General features: G+C 42.6%; 1 protein-coding gene across 1 annotated transcript; it reads right to left on the bottom strand.

Annotated features, from left to right (window-relative positions):
* Positions 1-18,524: 18,524 nt before the first annotated feature.
* On the bottom strand, positions 18,525-27,548 carry LOC308321578 (uncharacterized protein). The gene is made up of 3 exons (XM_080772532.1): positions 27,436-27,548; positions 20,511-26,607; positions 18,525-18,682 (listed from the first exon to the last, which is right to left on the bottom strand). The coding sequence occupies exons 1-3, from the start codon at positions 27,464-27,466 to the stop codon at positions 18,538-18,540; spliced, it is 6,273 nt and encodes a 2,090-aa protein (XP_080628658.1). The 5' UTR covers positions 27,467-27,548; the 3' UTR covers positions 18,525-18,537.
* Between the last annotated feature and the right edge of the window lie 423 nt (positions 27,549-27,971).

Here is a 27,971-nt window from a genome sequence, read left to right on the forward strand (position 1 = left end):
ATATTCTTTCAGACCAAACGTTTTTTTTTTTTAACTCAAATCTTTGCTTCTGCAAGGTGGTCCCTGGAACAACATATTTTCAGATGGGGGGGGGGGGGGGGGGGGGTCTGCAGCCAAATGCAGATCATTCTGGGGGTCCTTGACATGAACAAAAGGTTTGATCATCACTGACATAGTAACAGAGGTTTAGCATTTTGTAGAATCTGGTCTCAGTCCTAAATGGCTTAATCTATGATGTATACATGGCTGAAAGATAATTCAATGTTTGTTTAGACACCGTTTGTTTTACATCACCATTATACCTAATCAACTTTAATATATTAGCGCCCCTCACTTCACACGGGTGTGATTTTTTTTTTAAAAGAAAACTGTTTAGAAGCCATTTTTTAACACCCATTTTGGGGCGGGAACCCCTTTTGGTGGTAGCATTATGTTATGCTTTAGCTATTGAAAAATAGCAGATTTGCCAAAATAATTAGCCAAAATAATTAGCCAAAATAATTTAACCAATTTAGGACTGAGACCAGATTCTACAAAATGTCCTCTAAATCATGTCCATTCTATATCAGTGGTTTTCAAAATATTTCATGTCAAGGACCCCAAAAATGATGTATATTTGGCCACCGACTCCATGTCGGGGATAGCGGAACGCCCTCTGTGTGATGATTTCAACAGATGATTTTAAAAAGATTTGGCACGGAGGAGGCCAGACACAACAGCCTGGAAATGAAAGAACGGCCTTGAGGGATGACGAATGGCGCATGGCAAAGTTTAAATGACCTACAGTATAGCAGGGATAGAAATTGGCGTTTTGAGATTGAAGCGCTGGATGTGCAAGATTGGGTACTCTCTCGAATGCGCTGCAGGTCGACAAGAAGAAAATCATCAAGCCGGTGCGAAAAGGATGGCAAGCGAACCCTATTTAACAGGATCCAGCAAAGCGCTTCTGAGACCAAGTTGTGTCGTCCCCTGATGTCATCGCTAGGGACACATGCTTCAGTAGGCAGGAACTGGGGGTGGCAATGAAGGACCGCGAAGTCTGGCGTAGCATTGTGGAAGCCATTATCTCGACCGCGGTCGAAAAATGATGATGATGATGATGATGATGATGATGATGATGATAAGGATGGCATGGGAAGGAGAGGAGTGGCACGTGCATTTCTTTCACCATGTATAGTAAGAATTGTGGGCCCCGCTCATCCCAGAGTTACGCTGCAGCGCAATATGGGAAGAAGGAAATTGCCGGAGTTGACACACTCCACTTCATGTTGCAGCTGTGTTTGTAAACCCAGTATTGTGTAGAAACGGATGGGTTATTAATTATTATTATGTGTTGTTGCGCACACACACACCCACACACACTACAAATCCCTGTAGGCTACCCACATATTGGTAGCCTATATTAGCCCAATATTGCCGTTACGCATTACCACATCGGAATCAACAGTGCAGAGCAGAGCAAACTTTTGGTTTGAACCTTGTGCGATGTGTGTGTACAGTGTGTGTGTGTGTGTGTGCGCAAGCGTGCACGCACGGAGAGAGACAGTTATTTAATGAAACTGAAGATTACAACGTCCTGTCTCGCTATAGCTCTATCACAAACATGCCGCGGCACGCAGAGAGAGAGAGAGAGAGAGAGACAGATATGCGCCCTGTGTGGGTCTCGCACTTGTATCACGGCATCCTGCACACGCATGTCAAAATTAATTGGAATAAACACTTGGTGTTGTGCATGGTGAGATGTGTGCAAACGGTGTGGTTTCGGTCGTGTGCACTGCGTGTGTGTGTGTGTGTGAGAGAGATATAATGGCCCTATTAACTATTATTGTTAACGTTAAGTAAACAATATCTCTCTCTCTCACTCACGCACACACACACACCTGTTGCACCGGACTCCGTTCCGGTGATATTGATTATTTATTAAGTAATAGAAGTATGCCTACTAGTTGGCCAAGTTTCACATCATCTGCTAATTAAAAGCAAACTTTAAATGTGTTGATGCTGTAAACGAGGGTCTGGGGGGGGGGGTGGAGTGGCCTCCTACTGCCACGATATATAGGCAGCCGAGGACAGACAGCGCTGTGACAGGGTCTCCCTTCCCCGGGAGACTTGGGACTGCATGTCCGGAACCCACACGTAAACACAAGCTGTTTTAATTGATTTTACGACGTGCTGGATATATACAATTGTATTTCTTTCCATAAATACGGTATGCTCTTGCTAAATCAACATTAACATTACATACACAGAGACAGAGCCGCTATTTAAAAAATAGCCCGGAAGGTTTCGCTCGTGGCCCGAGGAAGAGGAGAGCGGAGTGGGGGGTTCCCCCCCCCAAGATGAGCACTTCATCCGGGGTAAAAGAGGGAGGATCGAGATCCGGTCCGTGATCTTGTTCGGTTATTTACAAGCATGTTTACCAAGATTATAGTGTGTAAGTAGGCTGTAGGAAGTCACGGTTCGTGGGCTCACTGGGCTTGTTTTCTTAGATGTGGCAAGAAATTACTGTAGCAATGGTAGCCTATGGGAAAACAGGATGCAGTGTTGCCAGGTCCACAAGTTTTCTTTTTTTTTTATAACTTTGTTTATTGGTTTTTTTCACAGAAGCATTATTTAAATACTGAGTTTGACAAATAAATGGTGGCATTGACAGCTTCTCTTAAATAAACCCCACAATTATGACATAAAAGAGTAAACGCATTGAATTTTCACCCCAAAGAAAAAGGACAAGCCAGGTCCACACGTTTTAAGCAAGTTGTAGTGTGTGTAAGTAGCGTGTTGAATGACATTTTTTGTGGGCTTGTTTTCCTAGACCTGGCGACAGTCAGTGTTCAGTGTGTGTGTGTGTGTGTGTGTGTGTGTGTGTGTGTGTGTGTGTGTGTGTGTGTGCGTGCGGGGGTGTGGGTGCTTGGGGCATAGTGTTTGTAGTAAACAAATGCATTGCCGGCGTGAATGTGGAAAGGAGGTGATTTTGGTGGCAGTGCAATGACAATTGTTCAATTTGTTCTGCAGGTGGTGTTGAGGCTCGGCGTTCTGCGCGACATGAGGAGATAGCTAGCTCCTGAACGACGTGGAGGGTAAGTGTGTGAAGTCACTGCCGTGTGAGTGTAGTGTGTAAGATGGCGTTGCAGTAGTGACGTAGCTGTTGACTTAATTTGGGTCTGGGTTGCGTACACCTTTTTGTGTACACGTTTTCAATTGTATAATAGATGCATGCATTCATGGTCTGGTTGTAGTTGTTTTACAGAAGGGTAAAATGGCAGGGGCTGAAGCCCTCTTTGAGGTCTATGTGTGCACATCCCTGCTGCGGGGCCCACGGTTGAAAGTGAGACTATTGCTGTGACGTTGGAATCTGTTTGTATAAACCGCCCCTAGCTCGGTTCCATAGCCTTCCTGGAAGCAGGAAGGCTATGGAACAGAGCTAAACTCTCTCTAGGAAGGAAGGCTATGGAACAGAGCTAAACCGCCCCTTGAAAATACATTTTCCACACCAAAGTTCCAGACTAATATCTACGCGGTGAGGCTAAACTCTCCCACTCATGCAAGCATTGACAATATAAAGTCACATTTATTTGAGATTTTTTATTTATTTTTATTTTTTAGTTTGGAGTTAGTTGGTTTCTTCCCGACAGCAGAGATACTATACTTTAATTTGTCCTATTTAGTATTTTTGCTAATTCAGTATATTTTTCTATTTTGCTAAATATTTAATGCATTTATTATATGGTTTGTTTTGCATGAAAGAAAAATGTATAGCCATATTAATTCAGTATATTTGTGTTGCATGCTTTTATTTTGAACGTGATGGGCATTTTGGGGGCACAGCTGTTGCTATTTAACTAATGAGCACACAGACAGTACAGTAGGCCTGCAAGCACATATGGGCATCAAGGCACGGCAAAAATCCGCTCGGGCCAGTTTCTTCCTGGTTTTTAGACAGCTGGTGGATGGAAATTAAGCTCCAGAAAACGGCCAGAAAACCAGAGACACTTGTCCCCGCGGCAAGTGGAAGCGAGCTTCATTTTCCATCCACCAGATGTCTAAAAACCAGGACGAGACTCCTGCCGCTCGCGGCTTTTGGCATCTTCATGACGCTACAGGCTACAGTGTGTGTGCACCAGTTGACAGACAGTCAGTCAGAGCCTATAGCAAACCATTTGAACATCTTTTTCTCTATGTCTGGACTGGAAAGCTGATTAAAACACCATCACAATGGCTAATGTGATGCCATGGACAATGGCTTAATTCCCTACTCTGTGTAAGATTCGCTGCCGGGCGCCTAGTGGCCTTTTGTGTTTCATTGTTGGTGTAAATTAGCCACTACACTACTTGATACATTATATGATACTGACTTAGTTTTGTTGAAGTTAGGCAGGAAGCTGTCATTTGTGCGCTTAAAAATAGCCAATACAGTGGCAGTGGTGGCTGCTGTGCCCTATTTTTCTATGCTGAGAACCTGACGAGTGTGCCAGCTTGAATTTCCTCGAACTGGAGTGTCAAGCTATCAATTCCCTGCTGTTAACTCCTCCCCTGTGATTGTTGTTGATTTTCAGTTTGATTCACTCTCTCTCTCTCTCTCTCTCTCTCTCTCTCTCTCTCTCTCTCTCTCTCTCTCTGTGTGTGTGACAGAACATTTCTGTTTGCTTTCTATATTGTTACGCAGATGATTCTCAGTTATACATCCCCCTCAAACCTGGCAGCACAGATATATCCCAGATCCTCACTTGTCTGAGTAAACTAAAGACCTGGAGGTGTGATCAATGCTCTTTGGCCACTAAGAATAGCCAAATGGCATTGATCACGCCTCCAGGTCTTTAGTTTACTCAAGTTAGGGAATAAGACCTGGTACTTAAGTAAGACACGCAAAATACACCCCTAAATCTGAAATCCTTATCTTTGCCTCCCCCCCCCCCCCCCCAAATTCCATCCCCGCCTTCCAGTTACAGCTACCTACAGGCAACCTGTCCAATAATTTGAAAAGTGTAGCTCGTACTCTAGGCGTGATGTTCGACTCCAGTCTATCATTTAATCAGCAAGTAACTATAGGTTGTACAATCCTGTTTTTTCCAACTCAGAAATATTGCAAAAATCGAATCATTTATCTCATATACCTTGAAAAATGACCACATTACTCCTGTCCTCGCCACCCTCCACTTGGCTGCCTGTTCGTTTTAGGATTGATTATAAATTGGTAATCACCACTTTTAAAGTACTGCATGGCCTTCCGTGTTGGGAAAATTAATTTCGTTCCCGTGTCATGGGCACTACTCATTCGATGCATTTTTGCATATAGATAATATATACATACACAGAACATTTAGCCAAAAGCTCATACATACAAAGTGTCACAGCATCTGACATTTGTCCCAGATGTAGCCCAGGGCATGCTCTAATGATCAAGCTAGTGTGCCAGAGCCTGTGACCTTCGGGGTCACCATGGCGGCCAAATAAAATAATAATTTTCATATTTCCAAGTTGTGGCTATGTGAAAACGAGTTATAACTTTTGACACGTTTGGCAAACTTTGAGTCGATTTTATGATTTTTTTATCATTGGAATTGGAACATTGGAATGTTCCAATTCATGATTAAATCTATTTAGAACACTCAGGTTTGCCATTATGGCATACAGCTTCCTCGCTGTATGCACCTAAACCACCAACTCCAGTGAAGTCCCCACGATGGAGCCTGCCTTCCTCACCAGCCATTTGCAGCATTTTTGGACTCACCCATTTTGCCCAAATCTGAGTCCAAAAATTATCCATAAAGCACCAGGGAGAGCTCCGGACAGACCCCTACCCACCTTTGAGCACTCATCGTGGGCATAGAATTGAGAAACATTACCTCCAGAGAGACCGAGTCTGCTGACTAAACCTACCCGCCTTTGAGCACTCATCGTGGGCATAGATTTGGGGCGAAAAAATCTGATCTATAAATTAAATCATGAATGCCATGAATCATGATACAGTTAATTCATGATGTCATCATGAATTAATGATGAATGTTGATGAAATAATGCTTAACTAATGCTTAACTAATGTATTAGTTAATCATTATTTAATGAACCTTATCTGCAAGTGTTACCCAATTACTTCATGTTTGGGTGAGAGACCAATCAAATTTCCCAATTGGCAAAGACAAGAAATCCACAAATTATCAGATAATGAATATGGTCTCAGATCTTTTCAAGAGCTTAAACAAATGTATAATCTCCCTGGTACATCCTTCTTTTTTTATTTACATTTGCGTACTGCAAACCCCTGGAACCAAGTTCAACCAACCATTACCAGTTCATCCATTAATGCATGTATTGAGTGGTATAAATGTTAAAAGTGGCTGTGTTTCCGGGTTATATAATAAATCACAAGAAAGGTTAAATGTTACTACAGGTAATATCACTGTATGGAACATAGATCTAAAGGACTACAATATCTGCATAAATTGGCAGAACGTATGGAATAACATTCCACTAACATCTCGTAATTATAACAATCAACTAACCCATTACAAATTGATTCAAAGATCAAGACAGACTTATTGAGTCCTCTGCCACAATGTGCCCTGCAGTGTGGCAAGACGTCCTTTTTTAATCACCCCCATACTGGCAAGAAGTTCACGATTAACAGCATTATAACTTGTGTTTCAACCTTGGTAGGCCTATATATGATCAGATGTCCCTGTGGTTTAGCGCAGTGGTTCCCAAAGTGGGGTCCGGGGACCCCCAGGGGTACCTGAAGGAGTTCCAGGGGGGACCCATCTATTTTGTTCATGTTCATAAAGTGCTAAAGCAGTGGTTCCCAAACTTTTTCATGTCAAGGACCCCCAAATTGACACTACTTAGCCTGTGGACCCCATTTGAAAAGATATGCCAGGGACCCCCATAAGAGAAGACGTACACATTTAGACGTCTACATTTAGACGTCTACATTTAGACGTCTACATTTAGACGTACACATTTAGACGCCTACATTTAGACGTCTACATTTAGACGTCTGTATACATTTAGACGTCTACATTTAGACGTCTACATTTTGACGTATACATTTTGACGTATACATTTAGACGGTGTCCCCCTGAGTGCCTCCCCAGTGTCCCCCCGAGTGCCTCCCCAATGCCTCCCCAGTGTGCCCCCCGAGTGCCTTCCCAGTGCCTCCTCAGTGCCTGCCCAGTGTCCCCCCAGTGTCTCCAATAGCAATACAAGAGCAATTAATCTTAATGTATTAATCTTATTAATTAATTAATCAAATTAATGAATTAATCAAAATTGCGGCCTGTGCCCAGCACCATGCCAATGCTTTTTCCTGCAGGAAACACTGCTTGTGGTTGTAAATATATTGTTATCCGTTTTTGCGAGGATGAGGGGGTACCTGGAAAAATATCTACCCCAAAAGGGGTACCTGGTCCAAAAAAGTTTGGGAACACCTGGTTTTATCGGTAAAACTACTAGACAGTTACAAAGTTAATCTACGTCTAATTTACAGAAAATCTGCAGGTCAAATGACAGTAAAACAAAGAATAAGATTGAGAATGAAATTGAATATCGAGACGTTTATTTCTATCTGCAGCATAATATTGGTGTGACATGTTCAGTATACAGTATAAAAGCAGTATCATAATAATGAAATATGTAGCGTCAGATGTAATGAAGCACAAATAAATCATGACAAATCATTGTCAGAAATAATGTAGATAGATTGATGTAATGGGTGGAAAAATATGCTCTAACAGACTCCAACAAAGTTTCTCTGTAAGACCCAGTAAATAAAAAATACCACACAAAAACAGGTCATTTAAATAGTAGGCCTATACAAGTTTACTTAAAAAGAAGAAAAAAGATCATGATAGGGTTAGGGTTAGACTTTCTACACTTTTACATGGATGTGCTAAGCTCTTGTCATAATGTAAACACTGTGACTAGGGTTTCTCTCCAGTGTGAATTATCCGGTGGTTTTTAAGGCTGGACAATTGAGAGAAGTGTCGTCCACAATGATCACACCCATAGGGTTTCTCTCCAGTGTGAATTCTTTGGTGTTTTTTAAGGCTGGAGTTTTCAGAGAAGTGTCGTCCACAATGCTCACATCCATAGGGTTTCTCTCCAGTGTGGATTCTATGGTGTGTTTTAAGGCTGGACATTGTAGAGAAGTGTTGTCCACACTGATCACACCCATAGGGTTTCTCTCCAGTGTGAATTAAATTGTGTTTTTTAAGGCTGTACATTAGAGAGAAGTGTTGTCCACACTGATCACATCCATAGGGTTTTTCTCCAGTGTGAATTTTTTCGTGTGTTTTAAGGTGGGTCAATTGAGAGAAGTGTTGTCCACACTGATCACATCCATAGGGTTTTTCTCCAGTGTGAATTCTCTGGTGTGTTTTAAGGTGGGACATTCGAGAAAAGTGTTGTCCACATTGATCACATCCATAGGGTTTCTCTCCAGTGTGAATTCTATGGTGTCTTTTAAGGCTGGAGATTTCAGAGAAGTGTCGTCCACAATGATCACATCCATAGGGTTTCTCTCCAGTGTGAATTCTATGGTGTCTTTTAAGGCTGGGCATGTCAGAGAAGTGTTGTCCACACTGATCACATCCATAGGGTTTCACTCCAGTGTGAATTCTATGGTGTTTTTTAAGGCTGGACATTAGAGAGAAGTGTTGTCCACACTGATCACATCCATAGGGTTTCTCTCCAGTGTGGATTCTACGGTGTGTTTTAAGGCTGGACATTGTAGAGAAGTGTTGTCCACATTGATCACATCCATGGGGTTTCTCTCCAGTGTGGATTATCTGGTGTGTTTTAAGGCGGGCCAATCGAGAGAAGTGTTGTCCACACTGATTACATCCATAGGGTTTCTCTCCAGTGTGGATTCTACGGTGTGTTTTAAGGCTGGACATTGTAGAGAAGTGTTGTCCACATTGATCACATCCATGGGGTTTCTCTCCAGTGTGGATTCTCTGGTGTGTTTTAAGGCGGGCCAATCGAGAGAAGTGTTGTCCACACTGATCACAGCAATGGAGTTTTTTCTTTGTCAAGCGTCTTTTTTCATTCACCTCTGGTAGGTCAGGGCAGTCAGAATGATAATGCAACACTGGATTGGAATAAATACAAAAGATTGTTGATAAGTTGATAGGTAGACTTAAAAGTAATTGTTGTGCAACAAATCCCTGCCAGGTAGCTAACTAATGGCCTTAAAAACCTTAGCATGACTAAAATATAGGAATTAAGTGATTACTTAAGATCCTTAAGTAATACTACAAATATGTGGTTATTGCTGTGACACAAACACAAATGATCTACAGCAAAGCTACTGATAATAGCTATTGGCTAATATTACAATTACAATTGAGGGAATAAAAACAGAACAGTTGGAGTGAAAAGGGAGGTTAAGTAACATACCAAGGTCTTTGGGTTCCTCATGTTCAGCAGAAATGTCCCTGGTGGGCCCGAGAGAGTTCATCTTCACCTGAAGTCTGCAGTCCACACTCAGATGTGATCAGAAATGTTCCTGGAGGAGTTGTGGAGAAATGACACAGACCAAGTCTTCTTATACCAGAGAGCCACTAACTGCTTTGAATGATTCACTAAGAGAACAATAGAACCATCTCTCCACCAATCACATTCTGTCCTCCACCCTCCCCACAGTCACTGGGATTCAAGGATTTAAGATTAGACCAAGGACTGAGAAACCGTTGTGTATTTGTTTACTGCTAAATTTGATTTTATAATGTTAATTTGTTTTGTATTCTTTTTTGTTTTGTTTTATTATTCTGTTTTTCTTTGAATTGGTATTTATACTTGTACATCTGTATTGTATTTTTTATTCAGGACACCAGGAAGAGGCTTATGCATGTGTCTCTAATGGGGATCCTTTATTAAACATACAATATAGCAGCAATAGTATCAATGCCTATACTAATAGTATGTCATGTTACTGACTGGAATTGTCAAGAACAAACTGGACTCCTATAGCCTACACACCATCAATATATTGAATGTTTTGCTTGAATCACACGGTTTACTTATTCCACCACTGAACAACCCACAGGGTAGTTGGAATGACATTTAAACAGTCTTGCTACCAATTAATTGAAAATAAATATCCAACAAATTCACAAGATTATAATGTGTATTATCTCGCAGTAACTTAGTTAGGATCCTACTCCAATGTATTCTCAAAAGGTCACTTTAAAGAAGAGTGCAGCCTGAAAGTATACACCTCCCCTTTGTCTTGGAGTGGTGAAAACCCTCCTCACAGCTCTCCTCCAGTTAACTGCAGTAAGGCACCATTTCAATGTGAAAGGCTCACAACCGAAGACACCTAGATGATGATGGGCCATCATCAGAGATATGTTCATAGACACAAGTTTCAATGTGCTTTTCTTTGCCAAAAGCCAGCGATGTCAGCAGTTAATTTCCAACGTTATTGATCAAGTTCTTCACTGTGCAATATCATTGTAATTTAAAATGATAAAAAGTTTAGCCCTATGTGAATGAAATAATGTTTTTGAATGTTGGATATTAAACGTCTTCATTCTTTCATCTATATGCCAAATTCACAATTGCACATTTTTACAATCTATAGCAATGTTGTCATTTTAACAGTAGGCTATAGTAACCTAACTGTATGGACATACATTGTTCATATTTTGTATAGACTAATAGTATATCTAAAATATTTAATGTCAAGACAATTGGTTTGATTTAACTGTGGATTTTTTTTCAAGATTATTCCACAATTTTCACAAATGTTCACAATTATTCTGTTATAGATAATCGTTAAGCTGACAACACATCATATCACAATGCGTTCTGAAATTGTAGATCAGTTAAATTATTAATTCACAAAGCTCAAATACATAAATATACTATGTAATATACAGCAAATCTGCAGGTTAAATTACAGTGAAACAAGGAATAAGATTGAGAATTAAATTGAATATTGTTTATTTCTATCTGCAGCATATATGTTGGTGTGACATGTTCCACAAAAGCAATACAGTATCACACTAATAAAACATGTAGGGTCAGATGTAATGAAGCAGAAATATATAATGTAGATAGAGTGATGCAATGGGGGTAAAAAACTCCAACAAAAAGTCACCACATACTAATTAGTACATTTAATGACTGGTCAACAACCCATCTAGATACAAGAATGTGTAAATTGGGGGATACCTGGAGACAATGACAGTTAAAGTGTGTAGATTATACTGAGAGCCATCTGCATTTAAAATGCAAATAAGGCCCAGGCCACACGTATCTGGATCTTTTGCAAAACGCACATTTCTTTGTGCGTTTTGGGCCTTTCAGCCACACGCAAACGGCGTTTTATGCCAATCAAACAGAGGTTTTTGGAAACTTATAAATAAGTGAAGATTTTCGAAAATATCCGGATCAGTGGAGCTGTGTAGTCATGCAAAACGGAGCTTTTGACGGAGGGGTCAATTGAGATGTTTGGAAGCGTAAAAGCATGCAGTATCAGTGGTGTGACTCAGGCGGTCCTATGCAAGATTAGAATGATAGCACTGCCCCGCCAGTGGGGGTCCGTGGGGGGCTTTCCCCCGTGCTCCAGATTTGTTTTGCTTTGCGATTAAAATGCTTCAATCTGGTGCACTTTGAGATAAAAAATGAAGAGGCTCGATCTATAAAGAACTGCACACATCATATTAGATCATTATTATCATCTTTACTGTGCTATTATTGCCATTTGCCAACATCAGCAGTAGGCTACAAAACAAATCATTGGATAGGGCAGGGGTGGGAAACTTTGATGATGGAGAGGGCCACTATATTTCAAACTCACTCCAGAGGGCCACAATGCATATTTAGTCAAAGGCAGCTGATCTACAAGCTCAAAAAGTGTCGCTGTGCAATGCATTTTGAGCTTGTAGATCTGATTTTTTGCTATTTTTGAATTGGAATCCTGAATTATTTTCACCTATTTTTGAATTGGAATCCGGAAAAGTAGTATTTTTTTTATTTAAAATACATTAACTGTATGATTATGAACTGAAATGCAAATATTGGACAAAAAAGACTAGTAGCCTACTATTCGTTAAGCTATTATGACATTAGACTGAAGTAATTAATGCGGGATGTTCGCAGACCACATTAAGTGAACTGCGTCTGTGCTCAGAGAATACATTCTTCAGCGTGTCCACAATAGTCCATAGCCCACTTTTCCACTCTCTCTGATCCACTGCATCAATAGCACCCCTCCCTCCCAATGGCAGACAATCATGTCGGACACGTACATTCAGTTGATCTGAATTAACATGTGTTAAATGCCTGTGCCTCAGGAATGTCGTACTTCCTGTTCTGACGCATGTTAGATGTTCCTTGCATGCCTGTACAATACTTTTTGTTTGTAGCAGCATGTTTTGAGTTGTTATAACCAGTGCTGCTAGTGAATATCACTGCCAAATATCACTAGAAAACCAATCCAGCACAAAAGGTATTTATATATTTTATTATTGACATTACAAAATAATATATATATCTTTTTTTTGAGGGGTCAAGGAGGTCGGGTTGAGGGGTCAAGTACCCTCTTTGACCCCTTGTGGAGCCGGGCCTGGCTTTTGAGAAACGATGATGTCACCGCTTATTAGCGCAGTTTGTGCCTGCATGGAAACTACACAGATATCTATCTTAATTGTTCATGTTTATATATCACTGTTAACAACATGCAGCCATGCAGCCTATTATGATCTGTGGTGCGCTTGCTAGGCCTACATTCTCTCAATTAGGGATTTTCCCAGAGGTTAATTTCACTGATGTGTACAACCATTTCTATTGGTGCCTGCGAAGCTTGAACAATAGGTTCATTGCGGACCACTACAGATAAACTGTGGATATTAACCTACCAATAAGAACACAGGCCAAATGCCGTTGCGCAGTAGCCTACACCAACAAGTCTATGAGTGGTGTGTGCATATAGGTCTGTAATTCTGAGAGTGTAACACATGGACCCAAATGGACCCTTGTCTGTAACTCGGAGAGTGTACTAGTAAAAATTGAACCATTTTATAACGTTTAACTCTGATACTGTACAAATGGAAATATGGAATCAAATAGGACTCTTATGGGTCCATTTGGTTTTACTCTCAGAGTTATGGGGGTCCTTGAAATGAAAAAGTCTGAGAACCTGTATGCAATGGCTTATCTCTTGTAAAAAGAGAGACCAGCCTATTCTCCAAACCATCATATCTTATGCTTTGCTAGGTTGTACAAAATAATATTGGGTCAATTGAATTTGCCAGTCCACTGCGCAAAGAAGTTGAGATTTTACTCGTGCGATATTCAGATAATCTTCAACCGATTGTTATAATTCGAAGTGGTATATATTCTGTGAAGTTTATATTTTCATTGGTTGTACAAGTCATGTTTTTAATATGCCTTTATCAAATTATATAGAGAGATGGTATAGTGCCCAAGCCCTGTTAGCCATGCAGCCTATATGATCTGTGGTGCGCTTGCTAGGCCTACATTCTCTCAATTAGGGGTTAGAGGTTAATTTCACTGATGTGTACAACCTTTATTGAAATAGTTTAATTTGTATTGGTGCCTGCGAAGCTTGAACGATTGCCATGCTTTTTGTTAATCACTCTGGATTAAGAGGGTCTGCTAAATGCCTGAATTGTGAATTGTATCTCCATATATTTTTAAAGATATTCTCTTCTCTGGTCTTTCACACACCTTTTGCCACACACACCTTTTGCCACACTAAATTCGTCCCTGCCTGGAAACATATCGCCAAAATTGGACAGTGGGATACAAAATGTCACCTAGATACCCCTATTTTTTTGAACAATGTCTTACTGTTGGGTGAGAGACCAATCATATTTCCCAATTGGCAAAGACAAGGAATCCACAAATTATCAGATATATATTGTAAGTGCCTGTGACACTTGGTTTTAACTTCAATGTTTTCTTTAGTTTTAAGTTAATTTGTTATTTACCTTGCTCATTCTGGTTTACCTTTATTTTGACACTTCCTGTTACCAACACATAGGCCTATCTAGCTGAAGCCTGTTAGCTTCACTCACATCAGAACCACTCACCACACTCAGCCAGAGTGACACAGGGAGAGATGCAGTGTTTCTAGCAGCAGAGCCACATGGTATGATATGTTTGCAACTTCATGTTTGCCCAGTTGACTCGACATTATTGTAATGTTTGTAGCTTCAGTATACAATATGTGGACCGTTTACCCACAGTGTCCATCACAGTAGACCTACTGATTGTTTGGTGACACACTGCCTGTTTGCTGTGCTTCCTGTATGAAGCTCAAGGTGGCATTCCAGCCCTTAGCACCCTCGATAAGCGGAGCGAGGTACAGCAGTGTTTGTTTCATTTGAGTTCATGATTTCATTTATGGTCCATTGTATTTTGTTGTGGTATTTCGTTTGGTCTCTGTTATATCTTGGTTATGGTGCAATGTGCATTTGCCTGGGTATTGGTCTTGCATTGAAATTAACTTAGTTATTGTATCACTGCATTATTTATAATTGACCTTTAAATGATGTTTAATGTTTAATGATGTTTAATGTTTATGGTATACTGAAGTGATGAATCTAATGCACTGCTTTATTGTGAGCGAAACTATGATTATTGTGGTGAGTGAAACTATGAAATGTATGATTCTAAAAGTATTTATTTATTCCATTTTATAGTTTTCACGGTGTACCAGTGATCTTCTGTACCTGAAGACAAATTAATTACACCCGTTGAGACCATCCTGACCATCATCTGATTATTTCACAATTCGAGGGCAGCTACATGTATAATGAATATGGTCTCAGATCTTTTCAAGAGCTTAAACAAATCAACCATTACCAGTTCATCCATTAATGCATGTATTGAGTGGTATAAATGTTAAAAGTGGCTTTGTTTCCGGGTTATATAATAAATTACAAGAAAAGGTAAATGTTACTACAGGTAATATCACTGTATGGAACATAGATCTAAAGGACTACAATATCTGCATAAATTGGCAGAACGTATGGAATAACATTCCACTAACATCTCGTAATTATAACAATCAACTAACCCATTACAAATTGATTCAAAGATTTTATTCTACACCCAGGAAACTCTGCCAAATTAAAATACTACAAAGCCCTCTATGCTCACTATGTCCGCAAAAACCCATCGGAACATTCGTAAACATGATGTGGGAATGTGTCACCACCTATTATCCTCACTCTCGTGAGATAAATAAATAAATGTTTAAAAAGTACTGGCATATTTTAACCTCTGACCCTGAACTATTGTCATTGTTTAAGTACCCAGCTCCACTGTTTTCTTTTAAACGAGGAAAAAACTTTGTACTTTCAATCCCCCAAGGTTTCACTCAGACAGACCTTATTGAGTCCTCTGCCACAATGTGCCCAGTGTGGCAAGACGTCCTTTTTTAATCACCCCCATACTGGCAAGAAGTTCACGATTAACAGCATTATAACTTGTGTTTCAACCTTGGTATAATATATGATCAGATGTCCCTGTGGTTTAGCAGTTAAAACAGAGAATGAGTGAACATAAGAGTTCTATTCGAAGAAATGACCGTGAATATCCTGTTGCCGTTCATTTCAATGATCTTAAACATGTATGGAGAATGCCTGAAGAAGGTCTGGAGGGACCGAAACGTTGCTTCATTAAATAAGAAAATACTCAATGTACCGAGCAAATACACAATGATCTTAAACATGACATCTCCACCTTTCGCTTTATTGGTATAGAAAAAGTCAAACTACCAGCAAGAGGTGGTAAAGGCCGCGGCGGATTTACCATTGGGCTAGGGTGGGCTGCAGCCCGGGGGCCCCCGACTGGGGGGGCCTCAAAAACAAACTTGTAAAGTATTGCACCCCTGCTGTCTGCACTGCAGACAGTGACGCTGTGTTGTGGGGTAGCCATTGTCGACTAGTTTTCTGTCTGTCTGTCTGCCTTTCTCTTTTGGGGGGGCTGGGTACCCCAAAATTACAGCGAAATTAACACAAAATACGGCAATTTTTTCCAGGGCGTGCGGCACGTGGCCGACATGCACCGCATAGCCCAGGGTGGCCTTGAAATTTTGTCTAGCCCAGGGTTCCCTTGGGAGGGTAAATACAGCCCTTAACCACCATGGTAACCATGATGTCCTCAAACAACGCAAGGCTATACTGGTTAGTGTATACACACATTACAAACCCTCCACCCGAAATGGCTGAATGACGAACTACTATTTCATGTTATGCTGTAATCCATATAAAATATATTGTCATTAAATTATTGATTGAACTTCTTGACCAGGGGGGTGCTATAGAAACACTATTTTTTTTATTTCCTGTCCACAGTATGAGCATGGATTTTCTTGTGTTTTATGGCATGCCGTTAATATTATTCCCTGCATTGTTGTAATTGGTGACTTTCAATAATATACAAGTAATGTTCTACAGAAGTACTGCACCTTAAGTCACATGACTGGGTTTTTCACAGCTGCTATCTGATGAATGATTACTATCATCTCTGCTGTCGGGAGGAAACCTCATAACTCCAAAATGTTCATTTTTCAGGATTTGTTTTAAAACAAAGCAATACAGCCTCATCAAAGTTGGTGTTGTGTCTTTATATATTGTCAATTACTTCCATGAGAGGGGTAGAGGTGGTGGAGTTAGTTGCTTTAGCAGACATTTTGAGGGTCCAATGGAGTTGAGAGGTTTTGTCCAAAGCACTTTTTACTACTTTACATTGGTTCAATATTTTTAAAAAGACACACAGACGTAAGGCTTTAAGGGTGCTCAATAGCACTGATTTATGCCACAAAAATAAATCTAAAACCTCAAACATGGAGTTACGAGGTTTCCTCCCGACAGCAACGTTATGCAATGTGATTGGTTGCCTAAACCTACTGTTGTATATTTAATGAAGATTTCAGCCTATTCTCAAACTATGCCTGAAGAAGGCCGAAACGTTGCTATGACTCTTAAATAAACAATTATCTTGAACCAGCAAGGGTCGGTGTGCGGGTCTCCGGCCACCTTCTCCATAATTCATGTTGTGAAATTCAATGTAGTTTCATATTAATAAAGTGTACAGAAAATATAAGTCTCTTGGTCACTCAAGCATGAAATGGAAATCTGGGTCCAACAGGTGTTATGTGTTCTGAATGGGAAAAACCTATTTATTTGAGCTTTTAGTCAAAATAAGAATAATCTTGCATTAAGATAAGTTTGCACCACTGCCCTATAGGTCTATGATTTCTTGTGGTATTGCGTGAACAACATGCGTCACCGACTAAAATAAATGCAAGTCTAAATCAAACACTGGCCTCAGAATGTTGTTTCTTAATCAGCAAGAAATGGAGGTTTCTAAATTTGATGGAAAAATGTTGGTTGTCATTATAGTGGTTTTCAAAATGGTGTGCCCATGAGGGCGGTGTAATATTTATGTTCTGGCTGTCACTCTTAGACAAGTGTCTGACAAAACAGACACAAAGGCAACTATGGCCCTATGATTAACTATCATACAGTGGCAATACTTCTTATCAGAATCTGTTTACACTGTGAGAAAAGAGAAAAGTGTTTTTTTTTATTCACCGTACATTGTCTTTGCAGAACAAGACAATATATTGCATACATGAAGTATTGTGATTGTGATTGTGAGGCCTATTGTGACTTTTTTTCCCCCCCTTTTTTTGTAGATGGTTTAACTAACTGGAAATTCCGTGATACAACGCTGCACTCTTGTGGACATATACGGTATGCCAATATTCCTCTTTCCTATTTGTTCCACATTCTGAGATGTGTTTTTAAAATATTTCAAAAGTATTCAAAAAATGTCAAGTTTATTTGAAAATAACACATTGCGATCAAACGTCTTTCAAATATACTTTCTTAAAGCTATTGCTGCTTGGTTTAATAGCTGCTCATGGTTGCCTTGGCCCTTGTCCTTAATTCATCCTGCTCAAGTCAACTTACATTTATAATTTGCTATTCGCGTAGCCTACTGTAAGTCAGTGGTTCCCAAGCTTTTTGATGTCAACCCCCATGACCCCCATTTGAAAAGATATGCCATGAGAAGATTTGTACTGACAGTCATTCTCAACCTGTTTAATTTCAATGACCCCCCCCAGTTTGACATGCATTAGTCTGCGGACCCCCGTTTAATGGAATTTCTATCTCTGGGACCCCCAATTTAGATTGTAAAATCAATGTTAATTGAACTCTGAGAGTGTACTTAAATGGAACCAAATCATCATCAACAACAACAACAACAACCACTTACTGCACCTTTAATATAAGACCATAATATTCACATGGCAGTCGTGTATGTGTTTGTAGTGATATGTAAGAGCAAAGTGAATGCCATGACAATGGCACGTATAATCTGTCTACAAACACAATACAAAGAAAAGCTGGATTTGTCCGCTGTGGAGACCCGAAAGCCGCCGGCTCGGGAGCCCTGTTTAGCTAAATCATTAGAGCATGACCTGGGCTATACATCTGTGCAAAATGTGGCGCTTTTAGACGATTTATCTATCGACGATAATATCCCTATGCTCCTCAACTAACAGTGCTCAGTGTGGAGGCCTAGCTCCCTCAGACTCTCCAAAGCCTCCTCTCGAGTGACGTGCAGCCAGTCGTCAGGCAGCTGTGCTGGCTGCTGTTCATATTCCTCTGCAAACCGTTGGTTGAATCTCGTCAACACGTACCTGTTAAGCAAAAGCACATACAATGATATTATTATCTATGAAAGCAATAGAATACACGACCCGCACACTGTGTATTTGCTCGGCACATAAGTATTTTCTTATTTTTAATGAAGCAACATTTCGGTCCCTCCGGACATGGCTGAGGAAGTCCGGTGTATTCTATTGCTTTCATTGATATCCAATAGCCTACGCACCTGTGCACACGCCTGATTTCTAGGTGTGCGAAAGTTGTTATCCTACAATCAACAAGAATACGTAATATTCAATAATAATGAACACATACGGCAGGTCAGGGACATTGTGGCAGTTCAACCTGCCACTGGGACTGAATGGTTAACATTGTAATGATTATTTATGATTGCAGAGTGATATTTGTTATTTTGACTATATATATATTGTGTGATGCTTGATTAAAGTTAATTGACTGTTTACTCCATTGAAGGGAGCAACTATACTAGCTGTGGGGTGTGTGGAACATGCCAACAGTGGGAGGGTTGTATTTAGAGATCTCTTGACTTTGATTATATTATGGGAATAATTTATAGTAGTATGTGACACTTGTGACAAATGTGTGTTATGACTTGTGAATGATTTGTGATGTCTCTGGACATTGAAGCTCTGGTTCGATTGTGGAATCAATCCGGGGGTTGGTTTGGTCTAAATGGGAGGGGCCTAGCCTTTATAAGGAGCACCTGCCACTGCCGCAATCAATGTAGGATTGTAGGGAGCAGAGCAGCAGACCTGGCCAGTGGGCTGTAAATACCTCTTTTGCGTTTGGTTTGTTTGAATGACCATTTCATGTGGACTCTGCAAAGGTGAAATAAAAACTGATTGTTTTTGTATAGAAAAGACCGCTTGCTATTTTTGGTATTTTGCCATTTTTGAGCATTTTGGGAGTATTTTGAGAGCTGTTTCAGTGCCAATTTTGGCCTACACTATACCTTCACTCAGACCAGAGTGTGACAGACGTGCACACATAGACATCACATTAATCAAACGCGTCAGTTTTCACATCCATGTAAATGAGCCAGAGTTATAGCCAGGAGCTCATTTCCATCTAGTCCCTGAGCAGGCTCTTAAAAAATGATGATAAAACTATCCAATTCTAAATAGAGTTCTAATCAAGCCCCCAGTGAGGCTCTCCAACGTTGAGGCGCTCAGCCCTAGTGGTAAGAGCGGGGCCTGCAGGCGGACCCATGGAATTATGACGAGGAAACCCCGTGCAGCTGGGGTTTAACATTGAGCGCTCATTTGCACTTCCGCATTTTGGGCACAACATTTTGGTGTCCAAATCGAAAAAATGCGGAAGTATAGACCGTTCTTCCAGGTGCTTCAAAACGCCTGTGAGCAACTTCCACTGAAATTAATAGCGGGGGGGCGGGGCTGTCGCTCCGGTTCAGTCTCTATCCTTTTAATACTCTATATGGTTCTAATCCCTGATTCTAATTGGCCCTGACCTATGACCTCATGTATCTGTATGACTGCACATATGCCTTGTTTACAAATATTCCCCAGCATGCTGTTCCATATATGTACCTATTGCCATTTGCGATTGCATGGCTTTTGAAGATTACTTCATTATGGCAGCCAAGTCTATGTTTAGAGCATTTATGGCATAAATCGTTTGCCAGCTAATGTTTGTTTAGGGCACTAAATGACGAGGAAAGACATCACGTGGCCGATATAAATAGAGTGGGCGCCCCTCACTTCACATGAGTATGATTATTATTATAATTATTATTGAGGGGCGCTAGTTTAGTTGTTTAGTTGTAAAATGTATACTGGCTAGACACAAACTACATACCAAAACATGTTTCTTTGGCCTTACCTCCAGTAAGCTATGGGTGTCTTGGTGTCAGGCTCCACCGGGTGTATGCTCCAGTCTGGGTAGATGGAGCGGTAATCGCTGTACGCCAGAGACTGACCGTCTGTGTCCTTGTTCAGAAACAGGTTATCTTTGGTTGTGTCTGAAAGGCAACTGGTATGGGACAGAGCGCTGGAGTCGTGACATGTGTAGGACAGCATGCCTTTAGGCCTGTGGAGCACAGCTCTGTGCGTGTCATGCACCGACCCTCCTACTTCACAGGGGGTCCGACAGAAAGGACACTGCTTCTCGCACCCTCGGACCCTGTTGAAGAGGGAGTCTTGGGGCTTGACGGGAAGAGCCTGGAGAAGCTCTGCAATGTCTGTGTCCTTGGAGAACTCACGGGCCAGTTCCAGCCGCATATCAGCCAGTGCCTCCAGCAAACGGGAGACAAAGTAGTCCCATTCAACGGTGATGCTGAACAGAGGTCCGTCCAGTGAGGCCCTTGTGACATTCACGTCCCGTTCTTTCTCCAGGCTGAGGCACACTTTTCCCAGCAGCACTTTGGTGTCACTCAGATTCCCACTCGCACCCTCCGATGTCTGACTGACGGCTGCGGACATCTTCCCCACAATCTCTCCGAGACGCTGCTGCCTCCACTCGTCGAAGATGGCCGAAGTGGAGAGGTGCGACACTCTCTCCTGGATCTTCTTCAGACTGAAGCTTTCATAGGATTGCAGGTATTCCAGGAAGCTTTCGAAGAGGTCCTCGTCCAACAGCTCCTCCAGCAAGCTGCAATTGAAAGCCAAGGGAGACAGGTACTGCTGGCCGTTTTCCTGGCTCACCATCTCTTCCATGACACGCCTCCCCAGTGACTCGTAGATGTAGTCCATGGCTGTGGGTCTGAAGACCATAGAGGTGAAAGCCTGGGCCACCCTGTGACACTGGTCCCTCTTCCTGAACTGGTAGACAAACTCGCCTTGGCGTCTCTCTTTGGACCTCTTGGCAAACCCCAAAAGATCTTTGTCTTTGGCATAGCGGTCGTGTAAGTCTTGGAAGTCTTTGCATGCAAAGCGGCAGAGATAGACTTTCAGGTCCACTTCAAAAGCTGACCGTATCTCCACTGGGTTTGCCCTTAGAGTCTTCTCAACATTTTCAAACAGTTCTGTTATGTAGCTGTCGGAGAAGTCTGCAATCCGATTAGACTTCTCTGCCACAAAGCGATTGTAACCCTCTATGATGGTGCACGCCAAACGATGGGCATCTAATCTCTGTTTTTTGTTGTTGTCCGCAAACATAGACTTCATTCTGGTAGTGTATCCAAAATGTTCATGTTGAACTTCAAAGCCAGCCCTGTTCTTTTTGCCAATGTTCTGAAGCCTGAAAATGTGTTTCTGGAGGCCACGGCTGATGAGGTTATCTATCAGGATTTCTGTAACCCTTGTAGTAATGTCATTTGTTTGTGGAGGTCCAAAGTCAAAGGTGGCCAAAACATTATCCCACACACGCTCAAATTCCTCCTCCAGTTGCATGTCTTCAAGGAGAACATTGGCTAATCTGCTGTTCTCTACCAGCATGTGTAGCTTGAGCTCCAGTTCTTTTTCCAGAAAGGCCTCAAAGGTTCTCAGCTGTGTAGAAAACTGGTGGTTATCTTTGGCCAACTCAAGCCTTTCTATCATCTCTCCGGTCACCTGCTCCTGGAGTGCATTCATATTGCTCATTATGTTTGGGTGGTAAGTCTCAATGTAGGTTTTGTTGTGGTCATTCTGTATCAAATAGGCCTCTAATTTCGACATGATTTTTTCAACCTCAGCTTCGACTTCTTCCCTGGCTTCCTCTTTCAATCGACTCAGAAGTTTACCTTTTAGCCTTGTCCCTGAAACTTTAGTTTCCGCGGAGGTGATTCTCTTTTGTGCCCCCATAAACCAGATCTCCATGTTTTCAAGGAAAAGCTTCTCCCACTGGGAAAGCTCTTTGCACAGCATAGAGAAAGACCCTGCCACGTCAGTATTCCCAAGGCCAATGGAGAACGATTCCGCTTTCACCGCCTCCCAAACGGCACACAGCCGAACGATAAATTCAGACAGCCCTGCGGCATTTGACTTTGCTGCACACTTTCCAAATGCCTCAAAAAGGCTTTGCTTCAGCTGTAACACACCTTCAGTATACCCTTTGTCAACTGGTTGAGAGATGGAGATGTTTTGCCAAGGCCCTATGAGACAGGGGATGTTTCTTTTGACAGGTGAAATTGGCATCTGATTATTTTTAATCTCTGTCTTTTCTGGTTCTGCCTGAAGGATCGCAGCTACACGTCCTAGCTGCAAAGCTTGAATCTGGCTGTTTAATCCTTCATCCTGGATTAAGAGTCTACACACCGGCGTGTTGCCACACACCACAGTGCGTAGAAGTGCATTAATCAGAACCGTTACATTGGATTCAAACCCAGTGGCCCCATGTGAGGCTAGGTTGTGCAGTAGAACGTCACTCAGTCCAGTAGCTACTGTGGCCATCTCGTTGTCATGGACCCGGGCGGCTGCCTCCTTACTTGATCCTGGTGAGCAGAGGCCTTCCACGTCAACCAATAACAGAAGATCACACTCCATGTCCCTCCTGAGCTCACCTGTGACGCATAGAGGCAGCATGTATATCCCTTTGAAGTACCCCCTCCCTCTTGTGGGGAGGTTTGCCCCAAACAGCGCAGAGAGCACTTCGCCATTTCTTGCGGGATGAACTCCGAGATTTGTCAACACACGGATCCTGACATCCTCTGCTGACAGGCGCCGTTTAAACTCGGCCAGTACACATCCCAGCCAACTGATGGGGATGTTAGAGGCATCTCCGTCCATAATCTCAAGGGGAATTCCGCAGAGCAGCAAGTCTGCAGCCAGGCTGGGGAGACGCAGCACGTTGTGGTTCCCATTCCCTGGCCTGATGCGGGTCAGCTCAAATATTAGCCCCATCTCACGCAGGAAGTGCTCAAGGCTGAGAGAGAAATGATCTGTTTCATCTGGACTGATCTGGTTTTCATTAGGCGTTAAATATATTTGCTGTTCAAGCTCATTTTGCTCAGCTGTAGTTGGTCTAAAGTCCAAGTCTGCATTTTCAGGGATCTGTGGTGAGAGATTTTGTTCTTCGTCCTCAGAATACTTATTCACCAGTGCTTCTTCTGATTCAATGTTCTCATCATTGGACTCTTCTACAGACTGGTTCGGAGCTGCCTCCCGTTCATCAGGTGGGACTGTGTTCAGTTGCACTTCTTCACTCTGGGCTATGTGACCGGCCTCTGTTTCTAATTTCTCGTTTTCAGTCACGTCCTCTGAGCAGTTTGATTCTAGAGCAGGTTCTATAGGGCTGTTGCCTGTCACATGTACTTTAACATCATTATCCGTGTCTAGTTCAGTCTGTTGTTCAGGAACTTGTGCAGGTTCACCCTCTTCAGTGTGGTCCACGCTCAATTGCTTTTCTTCAGGCATATCCGAGGTATTCTCCTCCCCTGCATCAGGTAGGACTGAGTTTAGTTTATCTTCTTCACTCTGGGCTATGTGACCCGACTCTGTTTCTAGTTTCAGGATTTCAGTCACTCTGAGCAGCCCTTCCAACATGTTCTGCATCAGTTTCTTTGCGCAACTTTCTAATTCCTGGTTTTCAGTCAGATCCTCTGAGCAGTTTGATTCTAGATCAGGTTCTATAGGGCTGTCTCCTTGTGCAGGTTCACCCTCTTCAGTGTGGTCCACGCTCAATTGCTTTTCTTCAAGCATATCCTCCACCGAGTTATTGTCCTCCTCTGTGGAAGCTGTGCAGAAGCTATCATCACTGGAAGGCCTCTGCGCTGGTTCTTCTGATTCCATGTTCTCGTCAGGGGACTCTTCTAACACGTCTAACCCTGCATCAGGTAGGACTGACTTCAGTTTCTCTTCTTCACTCTGGGCTATGTGACCCGACTCTGTTTCTAGTTTCAGGATTTCAGTCTCTCTGAGCAGCCCTTCCAACATGTTCTGGACCAGTGTCTCTGCGCAGCTTTCTAATTTCTGGTTTTCAGTTAGATCCTCTGAGCAGCTTGATTCTAGATCAGGTTCTATAGGGTTGTCTCCCGTCACAGCATTATCCGTGTCCAGTTCTAGTTGTTCACACAGTGGTTCACACCTTTCCTCAAGCATGAACCCCACTGATTTATTCTCCTCCTCTGTTGAAGCTGTGCAGAAGCTATCATCATCAGAAGGCCCGTGGGCTGGTTCTTCTTCTGATTCTGTGTTCTTGTCAGTGGAATCTTCTAACGTAAGAGCCACCTCTCCACACGGGGCTATGTGACCTGACTCTGTTTCTAATTTCTGGTTTTCAGTCAGGTCCCCTGAGCAGTTTGATTCTAGATGAGGTTTTACAGGACTTACTCCTGTCACATGTACTTTAACATCATTATCTGTGTCTCCTTCTAGTTCTGTCCGTTCAGGAGGTGGTGGTTCACTCTCTTCAGTGTGGTCCACGCTCAATGGCTTTTCTGCAAGCGTATCCTCCACTGACGTATTCTCCTCTGTTGAATCTGTGCAGAAACTATCATCGCAATCATCATCAACATTCTCGTTTGTCAATTCCACTTCCACCTCCTGCTGATTTCGTATTGGTCCTTGGAGACTGTGTTGTTCTCTCATTTGCTTGGCCCGAAGGCTTAACTTCATCCATCTAAGAAAGTATGCTCTCTCCATTTTATCTGTTGTGAACAATGCATCTGTGAAAGTCTTCATAGCGGGAGTCATTGTATAGCTGCTGAGCTTGAGGAGGATGTTTCTCGCCTCGTTCTGTTGTTGTGTGTTAACCTCTCCTGCTTTTTCTTGTTTACTTGCCTCTTTCTCCATCTCTGACAGTGTACTCCATGCTGCCCCCTGCAAAGGCAGCTGTTCCTCCCTGAACCGTGCAGACCCCTCCTCTAGACCTTTGAGCACTTCCTCAACTGTTGCCCTTGCCTTGTTACACACAGCCCCTTCATCCACATTCAGTCCTAGCTCTGCTGCTATTCCTGCCGCTTCTTCAAGTGTGACGTGTTTTAGTTTACCTGGTAACAGACCATTCAGGGTTTCAACTAACCTGTCTGCCAGCAGCTCCTCACTGACCGCTCCCCCTGACAGAACCGAGTCTTTGGGCAGGCCCAGCTCGTCTCCAAGTCTCGGCTCGACGAACCCGACAACTCTTTTCTCGTTCTCCTCTTCACCGGGGTCTGATAGGTCTATGAGGATGATCTTGTTGGCTGTGCCTTTCCAGGAGGCCAAAAGGCGCTTTTCCTTCTCCCTGAGGTTCCCGCAGAACACGACTACAGCCGAAGAGGCACGACATAGAAGACTCAGGCATTTCTCGTGCACGGCGGCATCACCGCGTAAGTTAGAGATCGCCACAGGCACATGGAAGATATCCGTGTCAGGATCTCCAGTGGGTAGGTACCATGCCAGCTCTACCAAACCATTGGAGAGCCTCCGGTGCAGCTTTCCTCCGTCCATCCCCCTGTGCAAGAAGCTCTGACTACGGGATTTGGGTCCACCAAGAACCCGACTCAGCACCCGTGACTTGGACACACCGCAATGACCTAGCTTCACAAAGGACACCAATGGCATCTTGGTGCTGGCCAAGTCCCCTTCAAGGACCCCAGAAAGGGAGTGGGTGGTCCTCCACCGGCTCACAACACCTCTCAAAGGCCAAAGGAGGAAGGAGCTCTGCTGATCTGAAATGACGGACGGAAGGACAAGTGGAACTGCAAACTGACACTGCACCATGCGCACTGCAATGTCCTGCTGAGCGAAGGTATTGGCAGACATATAGACGGCCGCGACCAAGTCAAGGGGGTTAGCGGCGCACTGGGATTCCTCTCCATAGCCATTGACAATGTCCTCCCTCTGGGTGTCGGCCTGTGAATCAGGCGAAGGCTGGCAGTATGTGCTCCGCGCTTCAGGATTGAGCAGCCAAAGGCGTTGAAGGAAAGCACGTGGGAGGTACTCTGGCACCACAGGGGGCTGGTTTTCCAAATTCCAGGTGTTGATGTCCAGCAGGGAGACGGGGTCCAGCGGTGTAACCCAGAACGCCCCCAGGCCCAGCTTTAACAGAACCTCTGACTGGGCTTTGTCCACCGGAAGTCTCCCTGGAATCACAAAGCATACTTTCGTTGCTGTCTGGAGGAAACCTCATAACTCCATTTTTGAGATTCTTGATATTTTTTGGCATAAATAAAATGTAACACCCTTTACTGAAAGTAGTACTGGAAAGTAAAAAAATGCATTGGACAAAACCTCTTAACTCCATTGGACCCTCAAACTGTCTTCTAACTCCACCACCTCTCTCCTCTATAATTGACAATATCTAAAGTCACAACACCAACTTTGATGGGGCAGTATTGCATTGTTTAAAAAAATATACGGTTTTATTAATTTCCTTAAAACGTATATTTTGCATTTCTTGAAAAATGAACATTTTGGAGTTATGTGGTTTCCTCCGGACAGCAGAGATATGATGCATTTTAGTCTTCACAGTACTACCCTGGAATTATTCTTGTTTGCATCCTATTAATCGTTTAATGTTATTTGGTAACACAGGGGTTCCCAAACCTTTTCGTGTCAAGGACCCCCAAATCAACATTAATTAGGCCACGGACCCCCATTTGAAAACATATGCCAGTGACCCCGATAAGGGAGGATTTTTACAGCTCTAGCAGTGAATCCGAAACATATTTATGTCATGGACCCCCCCAGTTTCACACACATTATGCTACCCCATTTACGGGTCTATTTGGTTCCATTTGTACACTCTCTGAGTTACAGACGCATAAGGGTCCATTTGGTTCCCAACTATCCCCCTGGAACTCCCTCAAGTACCCCCAGGGGTCCCCGGACCCCACTTTGGGAACCCATGTGGTAACAGACTGAATAAGATTTTAATGCAAGCGTTATTAGAACAGAACTACAAAACCTACTCCTCCTGCTGCTCCGTCTTGTCGAGAACATGGTGCGACCAGCTCTCCTCTCTCCTGCCCTCTGTCAGTTGACTTTGTTGTTTTACGTCATCTACGCCACAGCTTTGAAACCTGGAAATCACACACACACACACACACACACACACACACACACACACACACACACACACACACACACTATGTACATCAATAATCTGTATACGAAATAGTGTCAAGTTATAAACACGTAATGTACATGCTGTTGTTCAACATGTTGGTATACGTGTAGAAGATGAAGTGGGGCTGTCATGTTATCTGTTACGGAACGGAGCACGGAGGCCGGTTTAGCCTGACCTTTATCTTTCTGAAGCGCTTCACTGGAGCACGACTTCCCTCTTGCCTATGTGCGTTTCATTCATCCTCACACGGCAATGCAAACGTGGCCACTGACAGCCGGAATGTAATAATGCCAGTTTAAGTATAGTGTATACTGAGACAGCTCAATTTAGAGGTGACTGCATCACTGCTCAATGTGGCCGCTTGAAAAACAATGCTTC

Source organism: Protomyctophum bolini (assembly GCF_963924005.1).
Source record: "Protomyctophum bolini genome assembly, chromosome: 9".
NCBI lineage: Eukaryota > Metazoa > Chordata > Actinopteri > Myctophiformes > Myctophidae > Protomyctophum > Protomyctophum bolini.

Excerpts from the sequence above, each read along its gene's own strand:
- LOC308321578 (XM_080772532.1), bottom strand. The coding sequence starts at position 27,466 with ATGTTCTCGACAAGACGGAGCAGCAGGAGGA. Across the intron at positions 26,608-27,435 it reads AAGACGGAGCAGCAGGAGGA|GGAGACTTCCGGTGGACAAA; the intron begins GTAGGTTTTGTA and ends TTGTGATTCCAG. Across the intron at positions 18,683-20,510 it reads ACACCCATAGCTTACTGGAG|GTACGTGTTGACGAGATTCA; the intron begins GTAAGGCCAAAG and ends TTTGCTTAACAG.